The 27,304-nt window shown below is 33.3% G+C and overlaps 2 protein-coding genes and 1 long non-coding RNA gene across 3 annotated transcripts; 2 read left to right on the top strand and 1 right to left on the bottom strand.

Annotated features, from left to right (window-relative positions):
- Positions 1–2,391: 2,391 nt before the first annotated feature.
- LOC105778373 (23 kDa jasmonate-induced protein) lies at positions 2,392–3,510 on the top strand. Its single transcript, XM_012602058.2, has 2 exons — positions 2,392–3,026; positions 3,126–3,510. Exons 1-2 carry the CDS (start codon positions 2,445–2,447, stop codon positions 3,300–3,302), a joined length of 759 nt encoding a protein of 252 aa, XP_012457512.1. The 5' UTR covers positions 2,392–2,444; the 3' UTR covers positions 3,303–3,510.
- A 16,385-nt stretch (positions 3,511–19,895) lies between these two features.
- LOC105776726 (acetolactate synthase 3, chloroplastic) lies at positions 19,896–22,175 on the top strand. Its single transcript, XM_012599589.2, has one exon. The coding sequence runs from the start codon at positions 19,963–19,965 to the stop codon at positions 21,940–21,942; it is 1,980 nt and encodes a 659-aa protein (XP_012455043.2). The 5' UTR covers positions 19,896–19,962; the 3' UTR covers positions 21,943–22,175.
- A 793-nt stretch (positions 22,176–22,968) lies between these two features.
- Positions 22,969–23,637, bottom strand: LOC128034105 (uncharacterized). Its single transcript, XR_008190206.1, has 2 exons — positions 23,488–23,637; positions 22,969–23,204 (listed from the first exon to the last, which is right to left on the bottom strand). It is a non-coding gene; the product is annotated as an uncharacterized LOC128034105 (long non-coding RNA).
- Between the last annotated feature and the right edge of the window lie 3,667 nt (positions 23,638–27,304).

Genomic DNA, 27,304 nt, shown 5'->3' with positions numbered 1-27,304 from the left:
GATTTAAGGGTTAAAACTATTTTGATCCTCATTATTCTTATTTTAAAATTTCTCACTATAATTAAAGCCATATTTTTAACATATCTTTACAAACAAACTTTAATTTAACAACTAAAAATGTTTGATAAAGAAAATTAATTAGGAATAACTTTATAAAATAAAGAAATATAATCCAAAAATTGTGGAGAAAATCACCTACTAGTTCTAACTTTCAATAAAACTATAGTCTTATTATAATTGTGATAAATCTAATAATATATTAACTAAGTAAAAATTCTTGACGTCGGCACTCTTATATTTATTTTTATAAGTTATAATCATGAAAAACATGTTTTGAATCGATTGAGTTTTAATTCGATTTATATGAATATTATTGTCAATGCAAGAGGGAGGGTATGGGTTGGAGTACGTAAAAGAGCATTATTTTCTTATTTATGGATTGAAAGAACTATAAATAATTCTAGACATTATATATATATATATATATATATATAATCAAAAATTATAACGAAATTATTAAAAAAAATTCTTTTCAACCCCACAAGCTTTATTCGTAAAATCTTTCCCGTATATTACAAAATAGCAATATATATTACAAGACCCCACCTAATGCATTGATGGTGTGTAAGTAACCTTATCCAATATCTATATTTATACAAAAATATAAACGTGCATTTAATTATTGATGGTTTGTCTTCTTCTTTTTCTTTTTCCCATTTTCTTATTATTTCATATTTGTATTATTTTAAATATTTTATATATTTATTCATAATAGAAGAGTTTTTAATTATTTCTCAACTAAGTTGATGTCTGGTTGATATGTAATCTGTAAATTAAATATAACATAGATATAATTAAGGAAGCCTATTTCGTACTAATATCACTCATCTCAGTTTGAATGTCCCTTTTGATAATAAATCAGAACAACAAATTCTAATTTCTATTTTGATTTAAATTCTAGCTAGTATCAGATGCCTTGGTGCATTTCAGTTTGTGCTAATGTGTGCGTATTGGTTGGAATGCCATTTTATATTATAAACCAATTTTTAATATTTTTTAATATTACTTTTAAAAATAAAATATAATCATTTAGTTTATTGTACGTAATTAAAATTTTCATATAAATATATTTATGTGTATGTAATTAGGACAAATTTACATGCATATATAATATATATGAAAACAGTGTTGAGCCTTATATGTATATGGCATATATAGCTCGTTAGCCTCTATTTTCAAACGTTTTGATAAAACAAAATTAATTTAGAATTTTCCTTTAATCGACTTTGCAAAATGAATGACAAAATTTTAAAAATTTATTTTCAAGTGATTTTAAACTCATAAAATGATCCCGCATGTCTTAAAATATTTTTCATGAGTTTGAACTTTCAAAAGACTTTTGGAAAATCTCTTCATAAAACCATTTTAACCAAGTTTGAGGGATTTGTATCAGTACAACTGTTGAGTTGTATCGACACAAGTTAGACAATGAGCTGCCTAAGAATTCTAAGGGAGTTGTATTGAAACAATTGTCCAGTTGTATCGATACAACTAGAGTTGTGTCGATACCCGACTTATATCGTCATAAGTTCGATGGTAAACCTTCTTTGCTTTCTGTGGGACTTGTTGATACAAGTCCAATTGTATTTGTGTGTCATAGGATTAATTATATTTATATAATTTAAAAAATAAACTCACACACATCAATTATCAAGTTAAGCTTTTCTTTCTCAAATATAGAAAATATAATGATAAAATGAAATGAAAGGAACAAAAGAAAAATACTAAAAGGAAAAAAAGAGTGGCCACAAAAAAAAAGGGGGGAAAGTTAATTTACAGGAGAACACTACTACAAAATAGACAACAAAAGAAAAACGTTTTCCATAAAATTGTGTGTACCAATGTACCATTGTATTAATGAAGAAAAGTACAATTCCAAAATTAATAAAATAATTTTAAAATATAAATTTATTATAATATAATACAGAATGCAATAAAACATATATATAATAACTATTTTAAAAAATTGATTTATACTTCTACTCATTTGTCAATTTAATAATTAAAACCAACTTACTTAAAAATAAAACATATTTTAAATAAATGATTTTCTTAAAGTATAATTAATATTTTTATTTTTATTTTTATTTTCTCATTAGTAAAACTAATGCAAAATTGATAACACGTGTTCAATAGTATTAAAATATAAATTTATTACCATCTCATTTATATTCATTATTAAATAAATTTAAAATAAAATATTTTTAAGCTATAATATTTTCTTTGAGCCATATTATTGGTCTGACAAAGTCTATCCGAATAGAATTATTGGATTTTGAGGAAGAAAGGACACCGTCCAGCCTTATATATAGGATGATAATGTACATATATTTCAGCAGAAAGCAAATAAAGCTTACATAACATACACCCACAATCCATCAACAATGGCGGAGGAGAACGTGTTTGGGAAGCCAATTACGGAGGCAGATAACACGGCGTCTGAGAAGCCGATTACTGAGTCTGAGGAAGATAATGTGCTGGACGAAGCAGCCTTGGAGTTAACTTTGTCCGAAGCTAGGTCAGGAAGTAACTTGTTTGGGACGGTAATTGACCAGGCTTTTGTGATGGGAATCCCGGAGTATGCGAACAGAGCACGCTTGGACAGATCAGTGGTGGCCATGCAGTGGAAAGATCGAGGTGGTAACTACACCGCCGCCGTGGACTACGTGAGGGAAGTGAAGAGGCGATGGGGCAATGGAGTCTCAACACTTTGCGTGCTTTACAATGGAACCGGTGAACGTCTGACATACCACACTGACAATGATTGGTGGGGGAACATTTACTTGCCCTACCCACAAATCATCGAAAATGGGCAGTGGGCCTGTTTTTTTCATGTGAAAAGAACAGCGGCAGCTTCCGGCTCGATGGGCGCCGTCGTTTATCGTGGCAAAAACAAAGAGGGTGAAGACACAGACTGGTTGGTAGCTTGGGACAATCCTTGGAATACGCTTAGGTTTACCAACCAGGTACATAATATTATCCGAATGCATGCATGCATGTTGAGATATATACAATCATGTTTAAAAGTATAGTATTAATCTATATGGATGGATGGCACACTGCAGGCTTATGCGGAGATCAACCAAGCTGGGCATTATGATAGGATTGATTGGGAAGCACTTGGGAGAACCATATCATCGGCTGGTCGGCAGCATCGTGCGGCATGGAGAGGATGCGTTGCGCAAGTCCAAACCGAAATAGACACTTCGCCTCTCTGGGAGGGAGTGCTGTCGCTAGAATAATCATCCTGTTTAAGCAGGGAGGGCAGCCAAATAAGGCATTAGGTAGCTTAATTGCCACTGATCATTAAATAATTGCCCTTCCCACCGATCTGTTGTCAATCATCCTGTGTTCTGTTTTTGTTTTGTAATGTTCACAATCTTTATGGCTTGCTTCCTGTGGGTGGTCTATTATGTGTCTTTTCATTAATAAATGCAAAATATTATAAAATCTTTTGTGGTATGGAAAGAAAGTATTTTATTTAACATCTAACAGAGACATGATGAATGACATCCATTTCATAATTAACAATTTTCTGATTTATTTATTTTTAATATTATCTTTGCACATTTGCTTCTATTTATGATATTTGGAGTCTTCCTTATGAGTATGAATATAAGAATGCTCATACCATACATATTCTTCCAAATATCTTCTCGTCTGGTGGTCTCAGTTTTGGAAAATCAATTGGGCCTTGATGATGATGGTAGTTCTAAGCCCTAAAAGGGCAATGATGATGGATGAGGTTTTGAGAGTTGTGAAGTAAATAATGGGGGAGGGAGGAATTTTTTCTTGAATTGTTTATTTTTATGATAGTAAAAATATAATTTTATTATTTTAATAATTTTTAAAGAGTTGAAATAAAGTTTTATTATTTTGAGAAAATCAAAGTACAATTTTATTATTACTAATTACAAATTTTATAAATTATAATCGAACTAAATTAAAATTTTACCAGAGTCACCACCCTGAGCCACTGGAAGTGGGGCATGGAGCATGTATCAGCAACAACAAATTTAATAACAAAGGTCTTGAAGTGTTGAATTAGTGGTATGAGTGAGTGAGTGAGTGAGTGCAAGGTGGTCATGGAATCTTAAGGGCATATTCTTTTTTATATTGTTTGGATGATAAGGAGGATGGTGAGTCTGAGAGATTGAAATAGTTCCAAATAAAAGATTGGATTTTAATCAATTGAATTAATCAGACCTAAAACCCATCATATGATAAGTTTATTTATCAAAACTCTATTCAAACACACTAGTCACAAGCTTAGTAAAAAATATAACCCTCTAATTTTGGCACTTTTACCCTTCAATAATAATAATAATAATAATAATAATAATAATAATTATGTAGTCTAAGTTCCATTTCACTTAAGATTTCAGCACAATTTAACAATTTGAGTGTATTTCAATTAATACTGAATTCAGGTCTGACCGTGGGGTCGTCTAAAGGTGCGGACGCCCAGGGCCCAAGGTTAAAAGTTGCATCTGCATATAAATATATAGGTAAACTATATAAATAGTCACCCAACCATTAACGTGTTTTTGTTTTGTCACTTAGGTTTAATTTTTTCTATTTTAGTCACTAACATTACCGAAATTTAATATTTTGGTCATTCATCTATTGAATCACTAGCAAAGTGTTGACGTGATTATTTTATTATTAGCATAATAATAAATTTAGCCCTCTAATATTTATAGACTCTATCAATTTGTTCCTAATTTTAAAAAGTAGCAAATTTAACCTCAACTTTGCACATTATGTCATTTTAATCTTGATTCTTAAAATTCAACTTTAAAATAAAGAAATAATTAAAAGTTCAATTTTGATAATAATAAAAAAGCATAAGATTTTATAATAATAAAAGCATACAAAATTACAAAATGCATACAAAAATTATAAATAAATGAATACCCATTTTTGTCTTTTCCAACATGAAATTTATTGACTAAAATAATAATTTTGTAAATAAAAAATATTTTTAAAAAACCCCACAAACAAGACTTAAACTAGATTCAAACTTTTCCTTATTTTAATTTTATTTTGTAAATAATAATTTATTTATTATATGTTTGGCCTTGTGCCTTAGCCCTCACCAAATTTATCGAGCGTTGGGCACTCCCTTCGTCCACAACCACTAGCACCAATAACCTTTACTCCAAACTCATTAGTTTTCACATCATTCGTCCTCGTGCCATCAAACTAGGAATCAATTGTAGAGCTATCGGCATGGCCTTCTTCTATTGGGTCTCCAAGACTTCATCCTCACCAATATATCCCCAATCATGTTTGCCTTCAAGCACAATCTCAATTGCAACAAACTCGTTTTAGGCAATAACCTAAAGACACCAATTCTTACCCTTTTCGACCTCATGTTGTAGTTTATGACCCAACCTTAACATGGTGGTCATTAATATTGAAAAACAAACAAAGAAAAGTTGAATCTGCTTAAGTCTTCTTAATTTTTTTCTCTGAAATTGTTTTATTTATAAAATTATTATTTTATAACGCACTAATAATTGGATGACTAATTATATAGTTTAAAATAAATATATTTATTTGCATAAAATTAAATAACATTTGCATAAATATACATATATGAAAAGAAAAGTGTTTTTAAAATGGATAAATTTAAATTAATACATCGAAACACACTATCACTGATGCGTAGAAGTAACAAAAGAAAAACTAGTTTAATTGAAGCCAAATCCAATTTTTAATTTGAAAACAAACACGTATACCTCACTTACATCCTAAATGGACATCCAAACCTTCATTTATGGAGTGGAGTGGTTTTATTTTGGAAAGAAAGAGGCATGTGCATTATGCAGTAGATAATTTTGCAATTTTAGGCTATATTTGATGGGTTAAAAAAAATAAATGTGATTAAAATTAAATATTTATGTCTCGTTTGATTATTAGTGTAGTAACAAAAAGAAAAAGTTTATTTATTACATATATATATTATACTAGTTAGACATTAAATAAAAAACAATTAGTACAAATTTAAACTTAAAATTAGAATTATAAGTAATCATTTTCGTAAAAAGTATACATCTTCAAATTTAGCAAAAATTTGCCTTCTATTTACTAAAGATAAGTCATGAGAGTGGCTAAATATTACCAATTGAATTAATTTATTGCTAACCTATATGCTAAAACACGTGCAAAAAAATAATACACCTACCAAATGTAGCATGAGTATACTTATATTTTTTATAAAAATAATAAAATAAAAATAATTGAATTTATTCTCTATATTTTATAACCCTATTATTATAATTCACCAAAAGATTTTGAAATTGTTGAAAATATTAATTTCTAGTTGATTAATTTTTTTTCAACACTTTATCAAACAAGCCTCATATGTGATTGATAAACCCTTAAAAACTAATATTTTTAATGTGTTTGATAATTATAATAAATTTCCACTTAATTCAAAAGTGCCAATAAAAAGGTGTTGAATAAAATAATTAGGTAAAAGTTGTCGACTGAATCTTAGCTCAATTGGTATGGATATTGTTATCAATGCAGGAGGACGTGAGTTTGAGCGTGCTGAAACGCATTATTCTCCTATTTAAAGGTTGGGAGGGGCTATGGGTAGTTTTAGGCATTGTAAAAAAGAGCCAGCTTTGGAAGATTTATCTCGTGCCTAGTACTGCATGGTTCCATTCTGCAAGAATGCCAAATCATTCTCTTGAAGCTCATCCTTTTCATCATAAATGATCCGCTTGCCTCAAAATGACTCGGCCCAATAGGAAAATTCCAGTTCATTTGGCCTTTCAATACAATCAAATAAAATGTTTCTAGTGGAACATATTTCACAATCCTTGTAGAGATAGTTCACTAATAGACCGAAGGATAAGTAATTCGCCTCATTCACATCCAGATCATGAATGTTTGGAATCCATATTACGCAAGGAGACATTGCTTTTGCTAGTTCGAATTGAAGAGTGATGTAAAATCGGTCTATTTCAGACATCATATACATAGTTAACGCATTCATTATAGTTAGAAGCTCTAACTCTATATCAAGGTCACGATCAATAGCGTCACTATCATCAATATTGATATCATAAATAAGAAAACCTTTAAGCTTGTTATCCAGGAACTTGTTCAGAAATACTATAATGAAAGGAACATAGGAGTTTGTTGCTAGGTATTTGAACAAATAGGATCGTCCAGTTTCTATAAAACCTATCACTAAAATACCCCTAGAGGGAAATAGGGCTAACCGAAGTGAAAAGGGTTTTCCACGATATGGGAAATGAAAACTATTAGCCCCACACGAAGTTTGTGAATAAGTGATTGTCTGATAATGAGCAAGGAATATCCGCCTTTTTGCTAAACAGGATGTATTGAACTCATAATTCATTAGATACTTTTTATGAATGTCAACTAAGTATTGTAAGTAAATTGGTCCCGGTTGTTCAATCATTTGATAACCAGAGTCATTCTTTGACAAATGATCACTATGAGTTAGACTAAGTAGAATTTGATCAATATTTTTTTTCTGTCTTTAAGGTGGAGAACTGAACCAAGAATTCTTTTTCTTTATCATCAATCAAATTACTGTCCGTGACCCAAGATTCTATTTTCTCATCAATCCAATCACCGCTCACGTTTTTTTCTTTTTCTTATCAATGAATAGATCTCTTTACTTTTATGACTTAGATGACTCGTATTTCTCACAAAAATGATTCGATTGATGTGATTTGGTATGATATTTAAGAGATCGATGATATCGATGAGATTGATATTCAAATATTTCTTCTTAGAACGTATTGATTTGACCCCATAAGTAGGACCACCACCCCATAGCATGTTGCCGCCAGAAGAAGAACCCTGTATTTCTTCTAGAGAATCTCCTAATTGTTCTAGAGCAACTAGAAAGAGATTCTTTAACTAAAAAGAATTCAATTCAGATGTAAGATACCTATCCAGAAGTTTTCGCAACTCAATCATGTATGATAGAATCATCAAAGATTTGACCTTTTCGAACTCTGTCTGTAACTCACTCTAGGCTCGGGAAACAAACAGAAGATGTGTACGAACGAGATATCTAGCAATAAGAAAAAGGAAAAAGATTGAATAGAGGAACTCCTGAACATTTGGTGATCTCAAATGTATTGATATCAATGGTGACTCATTATTTCGATGAATCATTTCTTCGGACAGAAGAAAATTATGTAAACGCTTACTCGAAATCGCACTTATCAGATTCCATTATGGAAGACACATTTTTTTCTGAAGAATTTGCCATAATACATCTAATTCATGCATAATATCATGAAAAATGGATACAAATTTTTGACTGATACTTAGTATCGGCAATAGGTCTGAAAAAGTATCTAAAAATATCCAATTTAGATATTTGTACCTTGTCGAAGTAATGAACCATGACATATATATTTGGAATAGATTTCATTTTGAGAGACTTGAAAAAGCACTATCTCGTTGAAAGGTTCTATACATCCACCATTTCTCAACGCATTTCTTCAGACAAAGGCTCTATTTTTTTCGCTTTTCAGATGGTAAATATTCCTTAGAACATAAAGTGTAAATCAAACCCATGTTTGAATTGAAATTAAGATACTAATGTAAGTTCTTCTCTTTTGAATCAGATGGATTCATATCTAAAAGAGGTTGACAATAAGTTTATTCAAAATTGACTATTTGTCCCTCTGTTAGAGGTGTTCTAAAAATGTCTGCAATTGAATAAATAGCTCTATAAACTAATGGATTGGATCGAATTACAAACTGGAAAGATTTGTACAAGTTATACCTTTTGTCACCACTTTGTGGAAAATCATTAGATATGAATATGTTAGATACTTGCGACTCGATTGGTGAATGTGAAATAGTATCTCTCCCAAAAAAAGCATGTTTTGTTTTACCACTGCACAAAGAAAATATTTTGTTGCGAATGAACAAGATATTGAAGAATTGTCCATACATAAAATCATAATTATTGACAGAGGCCTTTTCCACATAAAAAAGGGAATCTTTTGTTACAATAGAAATAGAAGTGATATGGATTATTCAAGAATCGAAGTCGATTTACTTTATAAAAAGAATATACCAATTAACTTCTATGAAATGGTTTCACGAGATTCAGCCAATTCTCTTGATCGTGGGATGTCATTGAGAAATAGGAATCCATGTTATTAAAAGATTTCCTACGGTTATTTCTAGTATGGAATGAGTCAATCATCCACTTTGGTATCTTATTGACCAAAAATGGTGATATTGTTCCTCCATTGATCAAAGATTTTGGTTTTTGAGAAGTATTATGATCATCCAATAAGAAAGGTTTCAATTTTTTCAAATGAACGATTTGAAGACCTATTGATTCTAATAACTGATTAAAAAGTTGATCATTCGGACCTTTCAATTCATGGATGTGGATCTTAGACCTATGAATGGGGATATTCTCGAAACTCACAAAGAAAAAAGGAAGTGAGTTAGACAAAAAGAGAAGCAACTTGGACAAAAAGAAACGAAGTGACTTAGAAAAATCTTTTTTGTCGATAACCTCAGACCAATCAATCGAATATTGATTAATACGTAATCGATCGAACACTACTTGAAAACGACTCTTTTGTTCAGAAATGAAATGTTCTAAATGCTCTTGGAAATTCTTGCCCCATTGGACCATTTGTATTTATATGCATTAGGATCCCGATTCATGGATCTCTCGGTCCGAGAAATCAAAATAAGAGGATTGAACCATTTCTTCTAACTCTTTTTCAAATTTAATAAATGTTGGTTGATCATATATTTCATTATAGTTCTATGATTCAGAGTATCATTTCCTATTTGATCCCTTTGAATTCCATATTCGAAGTTGCAATTGGATCGATTCTTTTTAATGAATCGATTCAATACATTTTTGATGTACCCATAGGTGCTATATTGGATTTGAATTATATTTCAGACCAATTTATCTTGATTGATTGCCTCCATTATGTTGTTGCCAGTAAATACCACTATTTTTTGTTTTGGATCTTCCAAACCAATCCTGCAGGAGATCTGGACCCATTTTTTTCTAATCCTTCGATAAAAAGATTCATTTTTTTATAAAAAAATAGAAGGTAAAGCTGATAGAGTTTTCTTTTTCGATTCATCCCTAGAGTTGAATATCTCATTCAAGAATTATTTTTGATCCAATCCGTAGGAATTAATAGAAAAGGAAAATCCCTTATAATACATCAGATTCGACTCGGTTATTAATAGAGTGAATAGATCTGCCATTTCTTGAAATCTCTCTTTTGATTCAAAATCATGGTGTAACGTGTATCCCCTCTTGTTTTGGTCATGGAATAGATGAAATAAATCAAAAAATAGATTTTTGTTCAAGAATGAAATCTTATTGGAACTGCCCAGCTCATCCTTTGGAACCATATCACATCCGGATCTGATGAAATAGGATGAATTGAGACGGTATTTTGTAAATATGTAATTATATTGAATATATTAACTATTTCTTTATTTTTCGATCGCCTTGAAGGGACAAAAGAAACATCTTGTTCTTTTTTCAGCAATTTCTGATATCTAGTGGACCTCTCAGTAGGGTTCGAACCCAGATGAAGTTCTGGCCATCTATCAGAGAAAAAAAACGAATGGATCTTGTAGGATTCTCAAGAAATTCTTCCATTTCTTCCGGAAGCAGATGATTATTCATCTACTTCTCACGTTTCGTGAATAGTCGAGGCATTGAGGAATATTCAAAAAGGAACTTAGGGAATTAGTCTGATTCTATCTCCGTTCGTTTCGTTTGAAGAAATAAAGTATCCCAAAGAATCGATCTTTCTTTTAGTTGTTGAATCTCTCTTTGATTGATCAATGTATGATATTCCGATCCTCATTACTAATGGAATTGAAATGATCTCTGGATTGATCAGAAGATTCTTTCAATTAGCGAGAGTCCATTACTTGAGCGAAACTAGATATTGTGGAATCATATTGAATATTTGACGATACATTTTGTACCTTGCTAAAAAATCAATCCCTGTTTACCAACCATACATTGTCTAACCAAATCCAATTCTCTCTAGATATGTTCCTCAAAAAATCTGATTCGTGTGGATTCTTCCCCCAACTAACGAATAGATCTTGGCGAAATTGCCACATATGAAATTAAGCACAATTTTACAAAGAAATATCCCATTTGCCTCTTGAGAAGATATGGGAAACATGCTCAATATCATTTGATTGAATAGTTGACCCAGCTCTTTGTTGTTTGAAGAAACCCTCCACTTCAATTGGTATTTTTTCACGAAAAGCAAACATGAGCTAACAACTCCAATCTTTCACTAAGATTTCGAATAGCTGTCCTGAGTTTAAGTTGATTATGTTTCACCTCTTACTCGGAGAAAGATGATCAAATAATTCCCAATCATGGTCCTTGTGGATCGAATCATCCATATAATATACAAAAAGAAACTTCAGATATTTGATATCTTTCTCTTTGAATAAGATCTCAATTCCAGTGATGGTTTCATTAAATATCTTACAACTAGAATCCCTCTTTTTCTATTTTTTGAGCCTGATTATCCCTAAACCCAATGTGAATTTTTCTATTTTTCCTTGCCTATTCCGTGATCGAATAAGAATGGATAAGAGGCTCGTGAGATTGACGTGAGGAGGTAGGGATGGTTCTATTTCTGGAAGCGAACTCCAGACGAATATGAAGTGCATGGATACAAGTTATGCCTTGGAATGAAAGACAATTCTGAGCTGACTTTGTCTACAAATAAGGAAGCTATAAGTAATGCAACTATGAATTTCATGGAGAGTTCGATCCTGGCTCAGAATGAACACTAGCGGCATTCTTAACACATGCAAGTCAGACGAGAAGTGGTGTTTCCAGTGGCGGAAGGGTGAGTAACGCGTAAGGAACTATCTTTGGGAGGGGAACAACAGCTGGAAACGGCTGCTAATACGCCATAGGCTGAGGAGCAAAAAGAGGAATCTGCCCCAGGAGGGGCTCGCGTTTGATTAGTTAGTTGGTGAGGCAATAGCTTACTAAGGCAATGATCAGTAGCTGGTCCGATAGGATGATCAGCCACACTTGGACTAAGAAACGAGTTAGACTCCTAAGAGAGGCAGTAGTGGGGAATTTTTCGTAATAGGTGAAAGCCTGACGGAGCAATACCGCGTAGAGGTAGAAGACCTATGGGTTGTGAACTTCTTTTCCCAAAGAAGAAGAAATAACGATATCCGGGGAATAAGCATCGACTAAATTTGTGCCAGCAGCCGCAGTAATACATAGGATGCAAGTGTTATTTGGAATAATTGGGCGTAAAGCGTATGTTGGTGGCTTTTTAAGTCCACCGTCAAATACCAAGACTCAACCCTAGACAGGCAGTGGAAACTACTAAGTTGGACTACGGTAGAGGTAAAGGGGATTTTCGGTGGAACGGTAAAATACGTAGAGATCGAAAAGAACACCAACGGTAAAAGCACTCTGCTGGATACTAGGCGCTGTGCGTATCGACCTGTGTAGTGTTGTAGCTAACATGTTAAGTATCCAGCCTAGGGAGTACGTTCACAAGAATGAAACTCAAAAGAATTGATAGGGGCTCGCACAAGCGGTAGAGTATGTGGTTTAATTCGGTGCAAAGCGAAGAACCTTACCAAGGCTTGACATGTCGCGAATCCTTTTGAAAGAGAGGGGTACATTTGGGAATGCAGACACAGGTGGTGCATTATTATTGTCAGCTCGTGCCTTAAGGTGTTGGGTTAAGTCATCATGCCCCTTATACCTTGGGCGACACATGCTACAATGGACGGGATAAAGGGTCGCGATCCTGCAAGGGTGAACTAACTCCAAAAACCCGTCCTCAGTTTGGATTGCAAGCTGTAACTCGTCTGCATGAAGCCAGAATTGCTAGTAATCACCGGTCAGTAATACGACGGTGAATTCATTCCCGGGCATTGTACACATCTCTCGTCACACTATGGGTGCTGGCCATACCCGAAGTTGTTACCTTAACCTCAAGGAGAGGATGTTGAAGGCAGGGCTAGTGACTAGAGTGAAGTCATAACAAGGTAGCCGTACTAGAAGGTGGGACTGGATCATCTCCTTTTCAAGGAGAGTTAATACTTGTTGGGTATTTTGGTTTGACACTACTTCACACCCAAAAAGAAGTGAGCTACGTTTGAATTAAACTTGGAGATGGAAGCCTTCTTTCGTTTTTAGACAGAGAAGTAAGACCAAGCCCATGAGCTTATTATCCTAGGTCGGAACAAGTTGATAGGATCCCCTTTTACACCCCCGAGTCCCTCCTATGTGGTGAAATGGAGGTATAAAAAGGAAAAAGAGAGATGGGGCTTCTTTCGCTTTTGGCATAGTGGGCCCCAGTGGGAGGCCCGCATGATGGGCTACTAGCTCAGTGGTAGAGCACACCCTTGATAATTGTGTTGTTGTGCCTGGGCTGTGAGGGCTCTCAGCCACATGGATAGTTCAATGTGCTTATCAGCGCCTGACCCTAAGATATGGATCATCCAAGGCACATTAACATGACGTACTTCTCCTGTTCGAACTGAGGTTTGAAACCAAACTTCTCCCCAGGAGGATAGATGGGGCGATTTAGGTGAGATCCAATGTAGATCTAACTTTCTATTCATTCGTGGGATCTGGGCGGTCTGGGGGGACCACCATGGCTCATTTCTTCTCGATAATCCATACATCCCTTATCAGTGTATGGACAGCTATCTCTCGAGCAAAGGTTTAGGTTCGACCTTAATAGGAAAATAAAATGGAGCATCTAATAACTTATCTTCACAGACTAAGAACTACTAGATCGCCCTTTTCATTCTAGGGTGACGGAGGGATCGTACCGTTCGAGTACTTTTTTCATGCTTTTTCCGGAGGTCCGAAGAAAGCTACAATCAATAGAATTTTCCTAATCCTCCATTTCCAAAAGAAAGAACGTGAAATTCTTTTTCCTTTCTGCAGGGACCAAGAGATTGGATCTAGTAGTAAAAAGAATGCTTGGCTGATAAATAATTTACTTTTTGATTTTCGACCCCCTCAGTCACTACTAATGCCCCCGATCAGTGCAATAGGATGTATATATTTATCTATCTCTTGACTCGGAATGGGAGCAGGTTTGAAAAAAGATCTTAGAGCATTTAGGGTTGGGCCAAGAGGTTCTTTTAATACCCTCTTTTTTTTTCTTTCCATCGGAGTTATTTCTTATTTCACAAATACTTACCATGGTAAGAAAGAAGGGGGGAACAAGCACACTTAGAAAGCGTAGTACAACGGAGATTTGTATGCTGCGTTCGAGAAGGATGAATTACTCCCGAAAAGGAATCTATTGATTTTCTCCCAATTAGTTGGACCGTAGGTGCGATGATTTACTTCACGGTCGATGTCTCTGATTCAAGTCCGGATGGCCCAGTTGCGCCAAGAAAAAGAGTAGAAGAAACATCTGACTCCTTCATGTATGCTCTACTTGGCTCGGGGGATATAACTTAGTTGGTAGAGCTCCGCTCTTGCAATTGGGTCGTTGCGATTACGGGTTGGGTGTCTAATTGTCCAGGCGGTAATGATAGTATCTTGTACTTGAACCGGTGGCTCACTTTTTCTAAGTAATGGGGAAGAGGACTAAAACATGCCACTAAAAGACTCTACTGAGACAAAAATGGGTTGTCAAGAACGTAGAAGAGGTAGGATGGGCGGTTGGTCAGATCTAGTATGGATCATACATGGACAGTAGTTGGAGCCGGTGGCTCCTCTAGGTTCCCTCATCTGGGATCCCTGGGGAAGAGGATCAAGTTGGCCCTTGCGAACAACTTGATGCACTATCTCCCTTCAACCCTTTGAGCGAAATGCGTCAAAAGGAAGGAAATTTCATGGACCAACCCCATCATCTCTACCTCGTAGGAACTACGAGATCACCCCAAGGACGCCTTCGGTATCCAGAGGTGTCGGATCGACCATAGAACCCTATTCAATAACTAGAATGCATTAGTTGTCCGCTCTCAGGTTGGGCAGTATGGGTCGGAGAAGGACAATCACTCATTCGAAAAAAAGTTACATGTGGCTTAATATTTAAATGATTAAAATGATTTTATTTTTATTTTTTTAAAAAACCTATACTATCGATTTACTTTGTCAAAAAAATTAAAAGATTCAAATTATTATATTTAAATTTTATCCAAAATTATTTAAAATATAAAAATTATATTAATAAGATTAAAATTATAAAATAAATAATTGTCAAAATTCAATATTTATTATTATCAAATCATATATTTATATTCCACACTTAAATTTTATTAACAAAAGAAATAATTCTATAATATATATTTAAGAAAATCATATACTTAAATATTTTAGTACTTAATATAACACTCAGTGACTTCTGCCTACCAGGGAAGAGGGATGAGATTTTATTTTGGACAGCATTATATATTTTCTAATCTCATAATCTGTTTATTTTAGAGTATCTCATAATTTGGTTTTTAAATATTAGTATATGAATTTTCTTTTATTGATTTTTTTAACATTAATTTTATTATATGTGTTTATTATATTTGTTTTTTTATATAGTGTCTAAAACTACTCATAGTCTCTTTCCAATCCTTAAATAGGAGGATAATGCACTTTAGCGCATTCAAATCATGTCTTCCTATCCATGTCAATCAAGTTAAGACTTAATCGACACCTTTTATTGTCTTTTAAATCATAGAGAATTTTAATTTAATCTAACGGTAAAGTAACGGATGAAAGCATAAAAAGGAACAATTATATAGAATGAGCTTGAAAAAATAAAAAAAACAACAAAAAGGACAAGACCATATGCATGAGGAAGAGAAAGAGATAGACATGAATCTTATCTAATAAAATATAACGCAAACAATTTTATATTTGATGTCACATGTTTGTTCATTTTAAAATAATTTGTTTAATGCAATGATGACCAAAAATACAAGATTAAGAAACAATAATTATGGGTTAAGACTGAAGTGGTGTAATTTTAATATATATAAATATTTTGACCAGCAAATATAAAATTTTAGTGGAAAGCACTTGAAACAGAAAAACCTCCATGTACGCGAAACGTCAGAAGCTATAAACAATAACGCATACAACACTTTTAAACTAACAAAAAGGCCACCAATGGCCAAGTTTATGACGTCTGCTATAGTATACATCATAAACGTGTCTAAAAAGTTGAGATTCCTCCCTTATTTTCAGAGATGTGGAGTTGCTAACATAATTCAATTTCAAAATTTTCCAATTTCTTTACTTACATTTTGAAATTAGTCCCTAGGCAATGGGGATTGTAATTGCTAAAATAGTTTCCTTTATAGGTGTTTTTAGACAACCATTCTCTACCATTAGTCCAGGAGAACTGCCATTATAGTTAACTACGATGTACCCTTTTCACCATTTCAAAATTGATTTAGAAAGGCTTAAATTTTATAATTTTGTATAATTTTATATATGAGATTTTTGTTTTATTTAATTTCCACAATTCTACAATCATTTTACGTCTACATGTTACATACAAAATGTCTATATTTATCTAATATATAAATAAATTGATGTATTCATTTCTTTGAATGTGTACGCTTGAATTAAAATTAATATTTCAAGTATACATCCGAACTACAATAAAAACTTTATGTGTATGATTACACCAAATTAAAATTTATGTATCAAATTGCACATTAAATTAAAATTCATGTATAATTTTGAGATTTATTCCAAATAAGAAACAAAACAATCACCAACAATAATCCAAGATCCCAAATATAACAACATGATTAAAGGAATCTTGGTAAAAGTGCCATAAAGGTTCCTGTATTAGGAGTTAGATTGCATTTTTGCCCCCTCTACTAAAAATGGGTAAATTAGCCCCTATACATTAGATCAAAGAGCAAATTGATCATTCTATTAAAAATTTCATCCATTTTTACTGTTACAAACTGGTTCTCGTACGTCAGCATGACATACACATGACATGTCACATGTCATTGTCTGGTTATTCTTCAGTCACACTAGTTTTAACAATACAAATGAATGAAATTTTTAACAGAAAGCACAAATTTGCTCTTTAATCTAACATACATGGACTAATTTTCCATTTATTGAGTAGAGGAGGCAAAATGCAATCTGACTCCTAATAAAGAATCTTACTTGTAAAACTCACTCCTTAAATATTTAGAATTGACGACTTACAAAAATTCAACTAAGTTTCGCCAACTTTCTCAAGACTATTTGGATTTCGAAAACTCAAAAATTGTTATTTATAAGTGACAATCTGAAACATCTAAAATAAGTTTTAAGAGTTACGTCTGTTCACTACCAAACCGATAATAAGTATGTGCAAAAGTTAATGATTGTCATATCACTTCAATATTCAATCACATGGAAACATGTATCACATTCATTAATGTAAAAGTCACAAATCCCTGAAAATCAGAATGCTTATTATCACACATGTTCCTAACATACGTTAATTATAAGTACTATTTGACTTTCAAGGTCGTCACTCATGTTCCCAACGTTATAACTGTCACTAGCAAATCAATAATAAATATGAGGAAAAGTTAATGATTGTCATATCGCTTCAATATTCAATCTCATGAAAACATGTATCACATTCATTAATGTAAAAGGCACAAATCCCCGAAAATCAGAATGCTTATTACCACACATGTTCCTAACATACATTAATTATAAGTACTAGTTGACTTTCAAGGTCGTCACTCATGTTCCCAACGTTATGACGGTCACTAGCAAATCAACAATAAATGTGAGGAAAAGTTAATGATTGCTATATCGATTCAATACTCAATCACATGAAAATGTGCATCACATTTATTAACGCAAAAGTTACAAATCCCAAAAAATCAGAACGCTTGTTACCACACATGTTCCTAACATACGTTAATTATAAGTACCAATTAACTTTCAAGGTGGTTACTCATGTTCCCAACGTTCTGACCATTCACTAACAAATCGAAAATAAATACAAGGAAAATTTAATGATTGTCACATCGCTTCTATAATCAATCATATGGAAACATGTATCGCATTTATTAATGCAAAAGTCGCAAAACCCAAAAAATCAAAATGCTTATTACCACGTATGTTCCCAACGTATGCTAATCATAAATACCAATTGACCTTTCAAGGTCGTCATCATGTTCCCAACGTTATGGCTGCTTACTAACAAATCGACAATAAGTATGTGCAAAAGTTAATGATTGTCGAATTGCTTTAGTATTCAATCACATGGAAACATGTATCACATTCATTAATGTTAAAGTCACAAATCCCTGAAAATCAGAAAGTTTATTACCATGCATGTTCCTAACATATGTTAATTATAAGTACTAGTTGACTTTCAAAGTCACCACTCATGTTCCTAATGTTATAACTATCACTAGCAAATCGACAATAAATACGAGATAAAGTTAATAATTGTCGTGTCGCTTCAATACTCGGTCACATGAAAATGTGTATCACATTTATTAATGAAAAAGTCGTAAATCCCTGAAAATCAAAACACTTATTACCGCACATGTTCCTAACATATGTTAATTATAAGTATCAATTGACTTTCAAGGTTATCACTCATGTTCCCAATGTTCTGACTGTTCACTAACAAATCGACAATAAATATGAGGAAAAGTTAATGATTGTCACATTGCTTCATACTCAGTCACTTAGAAACGTGTATCACATTTATTCATGAAAAAGTCGCAAAACCCAAAAAATTAAAACGCTTATTACCACGCATGTTCCCAACGTATGCTAATCATAAGTACCAATTGATCTTTCAAGGTCGTCACTCATGTTCCCAATGTTATGGCTGCTCACTAACAAGCCGACAATAAATATGTGGAAAAGTTAATAATTGTCATATCGCTTAAATACTCAATCACATGGAAACATGTATCACTTTTATTAATGCAAAAGTCACAAAAACCAAAAAATCAAAATGCTTATTACCACACATGTTCCTAACGTACGTTGATCATAATACCAGTTGACCTTTCAAGGTTGTCACTCATATCCCTAAAATTTATTTATATGTACCCTTCAATGTGTTTAACACTCAAATACCATGTTGCATCAATGTTCATTAAAACAAACAAGTCTTGACGAATGTCACTTTGTAATCTTCCTCTCAACTTGGATGAGGAAAATTGTTTAAATAAATCATGTTGCATGAAGAAGCTACCTCACCGCATGAAGAAGCTTGCCCAATACAATTAGAAAGCAACCTTAACACCTTATTACACCACTTCACCTAAAGAGATGTCCTTGCAAAATACTATAAGATTATTTACAAAAAGATCATACATGTATCGCATGTAGATCGACGGCAAGTCACATCAACCTTGCATAGGAACCCTTTAACAAGATAACATAGCTTCTAGTCACATCCTAGTGCACTTGTTGAGAGTCCTCTGTGACTTAATAATTTCTTTGTTAAGACAGTTTTACATACTCAAACTTTATCAAATATATTTGAAACCTTAAAACATCTCTCTTAGGCCTTAACCTATCTGACCTAGCTTTCAACATCGCTGTGCGAACTACCGTTATCTATCCATTTATCTAAACTTGCATCAATGGATTAGATTTCACATAAAAAGCAAATGATTATTGATGATTTGATTGAGATTTTCAAAACCATGAAGTACATTGCCAAAATTACTCAAATTAAAGTAGAAAGACTAATGATGTAACTTGAGTAAAGAACACGGACCGTTCTTAATATATGACCAAAATGAATAAAACAAGAAGGGCAAAAGGGTAATGTAGGTAAATCGAAACTTTAAAAGGGAATCACAATCACACTTTTCTTCCCACTCTCGCTCACCACAGACACCAAGAAAAGCCTCACCACAAGCCTCTCATCGACAATGGCGGCTGCCACTTCGAACTCCGCTTTGCCTAAGCTTTCTACGTTAACTTCGTCCTTCAAATCTTCCATACCCATTTCCAAATCCAGCCTTCCCTTCTCCACAACCCCTCAAAAGCCCACCCCTTACCGCTCCTTCGACGTTTCCTGCTCTCTTTCTCATGCAAGCTCCAACCCCAGATCCGCTGCCGCATCCGTTACCCAAAAAACTGCTCCTCCCCATTATTTCATTTCCAGGTATGCGGATGATGAGCCCCGGAAAGGCGCTGATATCCTGGTGGAAGCCCTGGAACGTGAAGGGGTCAAGGATGTGTTTGCCTACCCAGGTGGAGCTTCAATGGAGATCCACCAGGCTTTAACCCGCTCAAAAATCATCCGAAATGTCCTTCCGCGACACGAGCAAGGTGGGGTCTTTGCCGCCGAGGGTTACGCGCGCTCCTCTGGCATTCCCGGCGTTTGCATTGCGACGTCTGGCCCTGGGGCAACCAACTTGGTGAGTGGTCTCGCTGATGCGATGCTCGATAGTATCCCTCTCGTGGCGATCACTGGTCAAGTCCCTCGTCGGATGATCGGTACCGATGCTTTCCAGGAAACTCCAATTGTTGAGGTAACAAGGTCTATTACGAAGCATAATTATCTTGTTCTTGATGTGGATGATATTCCTAGGATTGTTAGTGAGGCTTTCTTTTTAGCTTCATCGGGCAGGCCGGGACCTGTTCTGATTGATGTTCCTAAGGATATACAACAGCAACTTGCTGTTCCTAAATGGAACCATTCTCTTAGATTGCCAGGGTATTTGTCTAGGTTGCCTAAGGCTCCCGCTGAGGCTCATCTCGAACAGATCGTGAGATTGGTTTCTGAGTCTAAGAAGCCTGTTTTATATGTTGGTGGTGGGTGTTTGAACTCTAGTGAGGAGTTGAAGAGGTTTGTTGAGCTTACAGGGATACCTGTTGCAAGTACTTTGATGGGTCTTGGAGCCTTTCCGATTTCGGATGAGTTGTCGTTACAAATGCTTGGGATGCACGGAACTGTGTATGCCAATTATGCTGTTGATAAGAGTGATTTGTTGCTTGCTTTTGGAGTGAGATTTGATGATAGGGTGACAGGAAAACTTGAGGCTTTTGCCAGCCGGGCAAAGATTGTGCATATCGATATCGACTCTGCTGAGATTGGGAAGAACAAGCAGCCTCATGTGTCAGTGTGTTCCGATGTGAAATTGGCATTGCAGGGGATAAATAAGATATTGGAGACCACGGGAGCTAAGCTGAATCTTGATTATTCGGAATGGAGGCAGGAGTTAAACGAGCAGAAGCTGAAATTCCCTTTGAGTTACAAGACCTTTGGTGAAGCTATTCCACCTCAATATGCAATTCAGGTTCTTGATGAATTAACTGGCGGGAATGCAATTATAAGTACCGGTGTTGGCCAGCATCAAATGTGGGCTGCTCAATTTTACAAGTATAAGAAGCCTCGTCAATGGTTAACGTCTGGGGGATTGGGTGCTATGGGATTTGGATTGCCTGCTGCTATTGGAGCTGCTGTTGCAAACCCGGAGGCAGTTGTTGTAGACATCGACGGTGATGGAAGTTTTATCATGAACGTGCAAGAGTTGGCGACTATCCGTGTGGAAAATCTTCCGGTTAAGATATTATTGTTGAATAATCAGCATTTGGGTATGGTTGTTCAATGGGAGGACCGGTTTTACAAGGCAAACAGGGCTCATACATACTTGGGAGACCCATCCAACGAGTCGGAAATATTCCCAAATATGTTGAAATTTGCTGAAGCATGCGGGATACCAGCTGCCCGGGTGACGAAGAAAGAAGATCTCAAAGCAGCAATTCAGAAAATGTTGGACACTCCTGGACCTTACTTGTTGGATGTGATTGTCCCACATCAAGAACATGTCCTGCCTATGATCCCCAGTGGAGGCGCTTTCAAAGATGTGATCACAGAGGGTGATGGAAGAACACAATATTGACCTCAATGAGCATCAAATGGTTTTTTTTTTGGGGTAATGTATGTAATGAATGAGGGTGGGTTATGGGGGCTTAGTTTCTGAGTTCTGGAACATAGTTTTTCTATGCTTTTAAAAGCAACCAATTAGGTTTTCAGTTTGGTCTTATGCAAGTCTTGTATGTCTTTAGTAATGTTATGTAATGGGCGAATCTAAACTTGTTTTTGTTCAAATGATGAATGCTGTTTTTGTTCAAATGATGAATGCTTTCGTTATAATATAAATATAAATATAAATATAAATATAAATAAATTCAAATATTTTCCAACTCTCAACATTTCTAATTTAAATTAACATCAGATTTAGTGGTTATACAATGTAAAAGTGGTACAAAACAACGTACATGAAGATATCAGTGGGTTTGTGATTATTGAGAGAAAGACAGGAGCTATGAGGTGCATATTATCAGCAATTCATTCAACTTCTTGTGATAGGTTAATTTATTAGGTGAGAAAACCCTTGATGCAGAGCCATTGCCTATCTTCTGCCCCATATATGGATATACAACTTTTCCCCTTTGCCATGCTCAACAGCACCCAATTGTAAGTTTCCAGTCAATCACGACCCAGATCTTTTTTATATTTAGGTTGGGCTACTTACAAATATTTTTTTATAATTAAGTTTAAATGAATTTTGGCTAAACTATATATTGTCATCCAATCACAAAAATTATCATTTTAAGCACTTAAAAAATATTTACAATTTAAGCACCATATTATATAATTAGTTCATTTTGGCCACTCTTATTAAAAACTCTAATGGAAATATGATGTGGAATTATTTCTAAAAAAATTATTTTCTATATAATTTAAGTAGAATAACATTTTATCATTTTAGTCCCAATCTTTTTAAAAAAGACACTTCCTTTTTCACATTTCCAATTTTCCTATCACCAAGAAAAAAAAAAACCTAATGCATAGATTTCTCTTTTTGTGATTTGTTTTAATCAGCATGCCTATTTCTATTGTAATACCCAATTTTAGTCCGGGCTTAAATAAACAAAGGTCCCAGTCCATTTAAAATCTTAATTTACGTGGCCCAATTACAAATGTTACAAGCCTAAATTGTAACCCAATTACATTAGCCCAATAAACCCATAACAGAATCAAGGAGCCTAGCCCTTTTGCCTCAGTACTGCAGCAGCAAAAAGCCTCCGCGAATGCCGCAGCAACTGCTCACATCGCAGCAACCACCCACGATCAGCACACCTTGCTTTTTCCACGTACCTGCAACGAATAAACCACGGGCAACACTAATAGGATAGAGACAACAAATTGTAAAGGAGTTTTGGCTATAAAAAGCCAATGGATTTATTGTAAGGGGGTTAGAAAATTTTTTGTACTGAAATCAAAAAGAAAATATACAGAAAAATATTTTTGAAGGTGGGATTTGGTTTTATTTTTCTCTGTTCCTTTACTGTTTTTTAAAAAAAATTTATTTTAGTTCTTTTCTTTTGCTTCTAAAAAACAACAAATAAACAAAACGAGGAAGGGAGTAAAGGGAACTTACCGGTGTGACGTCGTTGAAACTCCTTTGTTTCATGGCCATAGGAGCAGAGGAGGGCAGAAGGAGAGCATTACGGCGCAATGTCAAAGAAAGAAAGAAAATATTCTTTTTAGTGTTTAAAAAGGGGGTTTTTGTTTGATTTCAAGTTGATGGGTTATGATTTAGGCCCTTCATTTCTTTATGGTTTTCACAATCACTGTTTTTTCTTTTTTTTTAAAATTTTTCCTGTTTTGGTTTAATTCAATGATGCGCGTTGCTGTGCAGTGTTTTTTTGGGTAATTTACTCCTTCAGTCCTTCCCCTGTTGCACATGTTTTGAATTACTCCTTTTCTTGTTTTTATTTTCAAATCCAGCTCTCAAATTTTGTTGTTTTTTTAGTTTAATCCTTAATTTGCTATTTTGGTTTTTTTTTTATATATTACATTATTATTACTGTATTATTATTAGTTTATTATCATTATATTATATATTTTATTATTATACTTACCGCGTATGCATATTAACACACGTTTTTTATTTCTTAAACGTTTTAAATATATACTATATACATATCATATATTTTATTATTATTTTATTTTTCTTAGCTTTATATTCATATGTATGCGTATATATTTTTATAATATTTATATTTTTATATCTTATGATCCAAAATAAATATTTTTTATAATATGTATACATATATACCTACATTATTCCATACTTTTATAAATATATCTGTTAAACTTTTTTATATATATACATATATATGTCAATATTTTTATAATTACTAAATATTATGCTTATATATTAGTTTTATAAACTTTATATATATATATATTTATTATGTTTATTATTTTGTATACATGTATATATATGCATCAATATCTTATCATACTTTTTAAAATTAAATATTTTGATTTTATCAAAACATTAAAATTATTTTTATGATTCAAAGGTTTTCAAAATAAAAACGATATTCAAAGTTAGGGATTTTCGAGAAAAATTGAGCCCTAACGTATTGGGTTCCGATTTTCTTTGTTAATTCCAAATAACCGAGAATATTCGTTATTTAAAATATAAACAAAAATCATTTTCTGGAATTTAATATGTTATGTCCTAACGCATTGGGCATGACATATTACTTTCTCGAAATGAAGATTTTCTTTAAAAAAATCAATGAAAAAGCGATATTCAAATTCGGGGATTTTGAGAAATTGTACCCTAACGTATTGGGTCTCAATTTCTTCACATGACTTGAATAATTGATTATCCTTTTCAGATTTCAAAATTTGAGTTCAACAAAATCTTTTTAATTTTCGACACTAAGACATTAAATAATCAATTTGGTACCAATTTTTGGGCGTTACGAGGGTGCTAACCCTTCCTCGTGCGTAACTGACTCCCGAACCTGTTTTCTCAAATTTCGCAGGCCAAAATTGTTTTTAAGGTGAACTGATCACACCTCAATCAAGGATCGGTGGCGACTCCAATTTTTGTTTTTAAAGTCGACAACTAAAATTTTTGTTTTTCAAAAAATGGTTTCGACATCTATTGATTCATTTTTCCCCTTTCAAGTTTCAATCTTGTTTGATTTGTCAGCAAACATAAAACAAAGTGTTGTTTTTTTGTCAGCAAAATGATTGATTCCTTTTTCTAAAACATCACCAAGTTCTTCTCCGCCCCTGTTTCTTCCATGTCCTTCAACTCATCTTCTTTAAGCTTATTATTATTATTATTATTATTATTATTTAAAGCCAAAACAAAATTGATGAAAAAAAGGTATTTCTTTCAAAGGAAGAGAAATCAAGAAAATTGAATACTTCTTTTAAGCTGATCTTATTTCTACAGAATTTGTTGTGGACGAAGGTTGTGTTTGAGGTCATTTTTTCTTGTTTATTTTTTATATTCCCGTGTTAAAATTCGAGAAACAAGATGGCCTTTGAATTACTAAGGGTTTTCAAGTATTTAATTATTGTTTTTTTCTTTATTTTGGTTAATAATTAGTATTGAAAAAATTATATTTTAGTCCTTTAAAATGGCTTGCAACACTTATGACGTGGCAAATTGTGCTATGTGGCATCCAATAATTGACCCACGTGTCAAAAATAATGCCATGTTAGATTCCAGTTAGAATTTTTAACGAGAGTAATCAAAATGAACAAATTATAAAACTTGAGTGCCTAAATTGTAAACTTTTTATTTTGAGTGCTTAAAATGAGAATTTTTTTTATAGTTGGGTGACTATCTGCATAGTTTACCCATTAATTTTTAGGGTAAGATTAAAAGTTTTCTATTGAAGGTCTTGACAGACCATTTGACGTGAAAAAATGGTTAATACGGAGGATTTAATTGATTTTAATTATTTTACAAGGTGTTAATTGATTTTTTAAAATTATTTTAGAAGTGTTTAATTGATTTTAATTATTTAAGCATAACAATTATTAACATATTATAAAATTTTTAAAATTATAAAAATATAAAAAATTTAAATATTACAAAATTTAGAAAAATTATAAAAATGAATATTATAAAATATTATTAATATGTTATGAAGAATATGAAAATACTATATAGGTATTATAAAAATTTAGAAATTATAGAATTTAAAAAGATATAAAACTAAAAAATATAAAAACAATTAAAATAAATAAAACTTATTAAAAGTTATAAAAATGTAGAAACTTTTGGTATTTTGAATGTTTGGATTTGGTGTGATGGTGATAGACTTGTATGTGTGTAAGTAAGGGGTTTAAGAGACAATGAGTTTACACTATGTTTGGATAAATAATTGTAAGGAAAGTGAATGAATTTTCACTACTTTTATTTGGTTAAACAGTGAAAATTTAAGTAAATGGTTATTTATAATATATTTTTCAATTATATCCTTCTTATAAAATAATTTATGTAAAAGGTTAATAAAATAAAACGGCACTTTACATTTTAAAGGAGATATCACTTTTCTTTATCCAGCTTTTTTCCCAAATTAAAAATTAAGTACTCCAAGAGAAAATAAAGAATATTCGACTCCCTTTCTTTATTTTCTCTTGCTTAAATAAAAACAAGGGAAAGGATATAACTTTCCTTTCCCTTGTTTTAATTTATTTTTTGAGTTAAATAGTTGACAGAGGGAGAAAACAAAGGAGACCAAACGTTTCCCCAGTAAACAAATATAAAAGACATTAAAACTAAAACCAGACTCCAGAAACAAACCAAAAAAAATGAGCAGAAAAAACCAAGCGACAACAGTTTCTCCCTTGAAACCCCAAAGCCATGAATCCAGTTGATAGACCTCTCTAAAAACCTACAACAAACTAGTTGCTTGAATTGACTGTAAATTTCCTTAGAGAGTGTATCATCATCGGAGTAAAAAATAGCATATTCCGAAACCCAAATACAAGAAATCAGATTAGGTCTTCCATAACCAGTGCAACCACTCCACTGCCGCCATTCACTCCACCATCTTCAGTGCCTTTTCGACCCAGAATCTTTCCTCCGAGAACTAGGGTCCCTCCCTAGCCAGCGCTACAACATTTTCCTCCCTTATTGCATGAAGAAAGTTAATCCTATAAAAAAATTCCCAACATTCCTTTTATATCGTCAACAATCGAGCGCAATATTGATCTGTCAACTCTGTAGGAGTTTACTCGTTTGATAATCGTCAACGAATCGCCTTCAATCTGAACACATCGAAACCCAAGGTCAAAAGCAAATTGGGCTGCTTGTTCACATGTCTGGACCTCAGCAACAAAAACATCTTCAATATTAACATTTAGGTTAAGTACATGCCTCCATAATCTAACCCATTTCATTTCTTGCTAGAACTCCTGAGATAGAAGTTTTT

This window comes from Gossypium raimondii, chromosome 10 (genome assembly GCF_025698545.1).
Source record: "Gossypium raimondii isolate GPD5lz chromosome 10, ASM2569854v1, whole genome shotgun sequence".
Taxonomy (NCBI): domain Eukaryota; kingdom Viridiplantae; phylum Streptophyta; class Magnoliopsida; order Malvales; family Malvaceae; genus Gossypium; species Gossypium raimondii.
Note: the sequence above shows the minus strand (reverse complement) of the source record. Positions and strands in the feature narration are given on the sequence as shown.

Coding starts and splice junctions, on each gene's coding strand:
- LOC105778373 (XM_012602058.2), top strand. CDS start 2,445: ATGGCGGAGGAGAACGTGTTTGGGAAGCCAATTACGGAGGCAGATAAC. Junction 3,027..3,125: donor CGCTTAGGTTTACCAACCAG/GTACATAATATT, acceptor GGCACACTGCAG/GCTTATGCGGAGATCAACCA.
- LOC105776726 (XM_012599589.2), top strand. CDS start 19,963: ATGGCGGCTGCCACTTCGAACTCCGCTTTGCCTAAGCTTTCTACGTTA.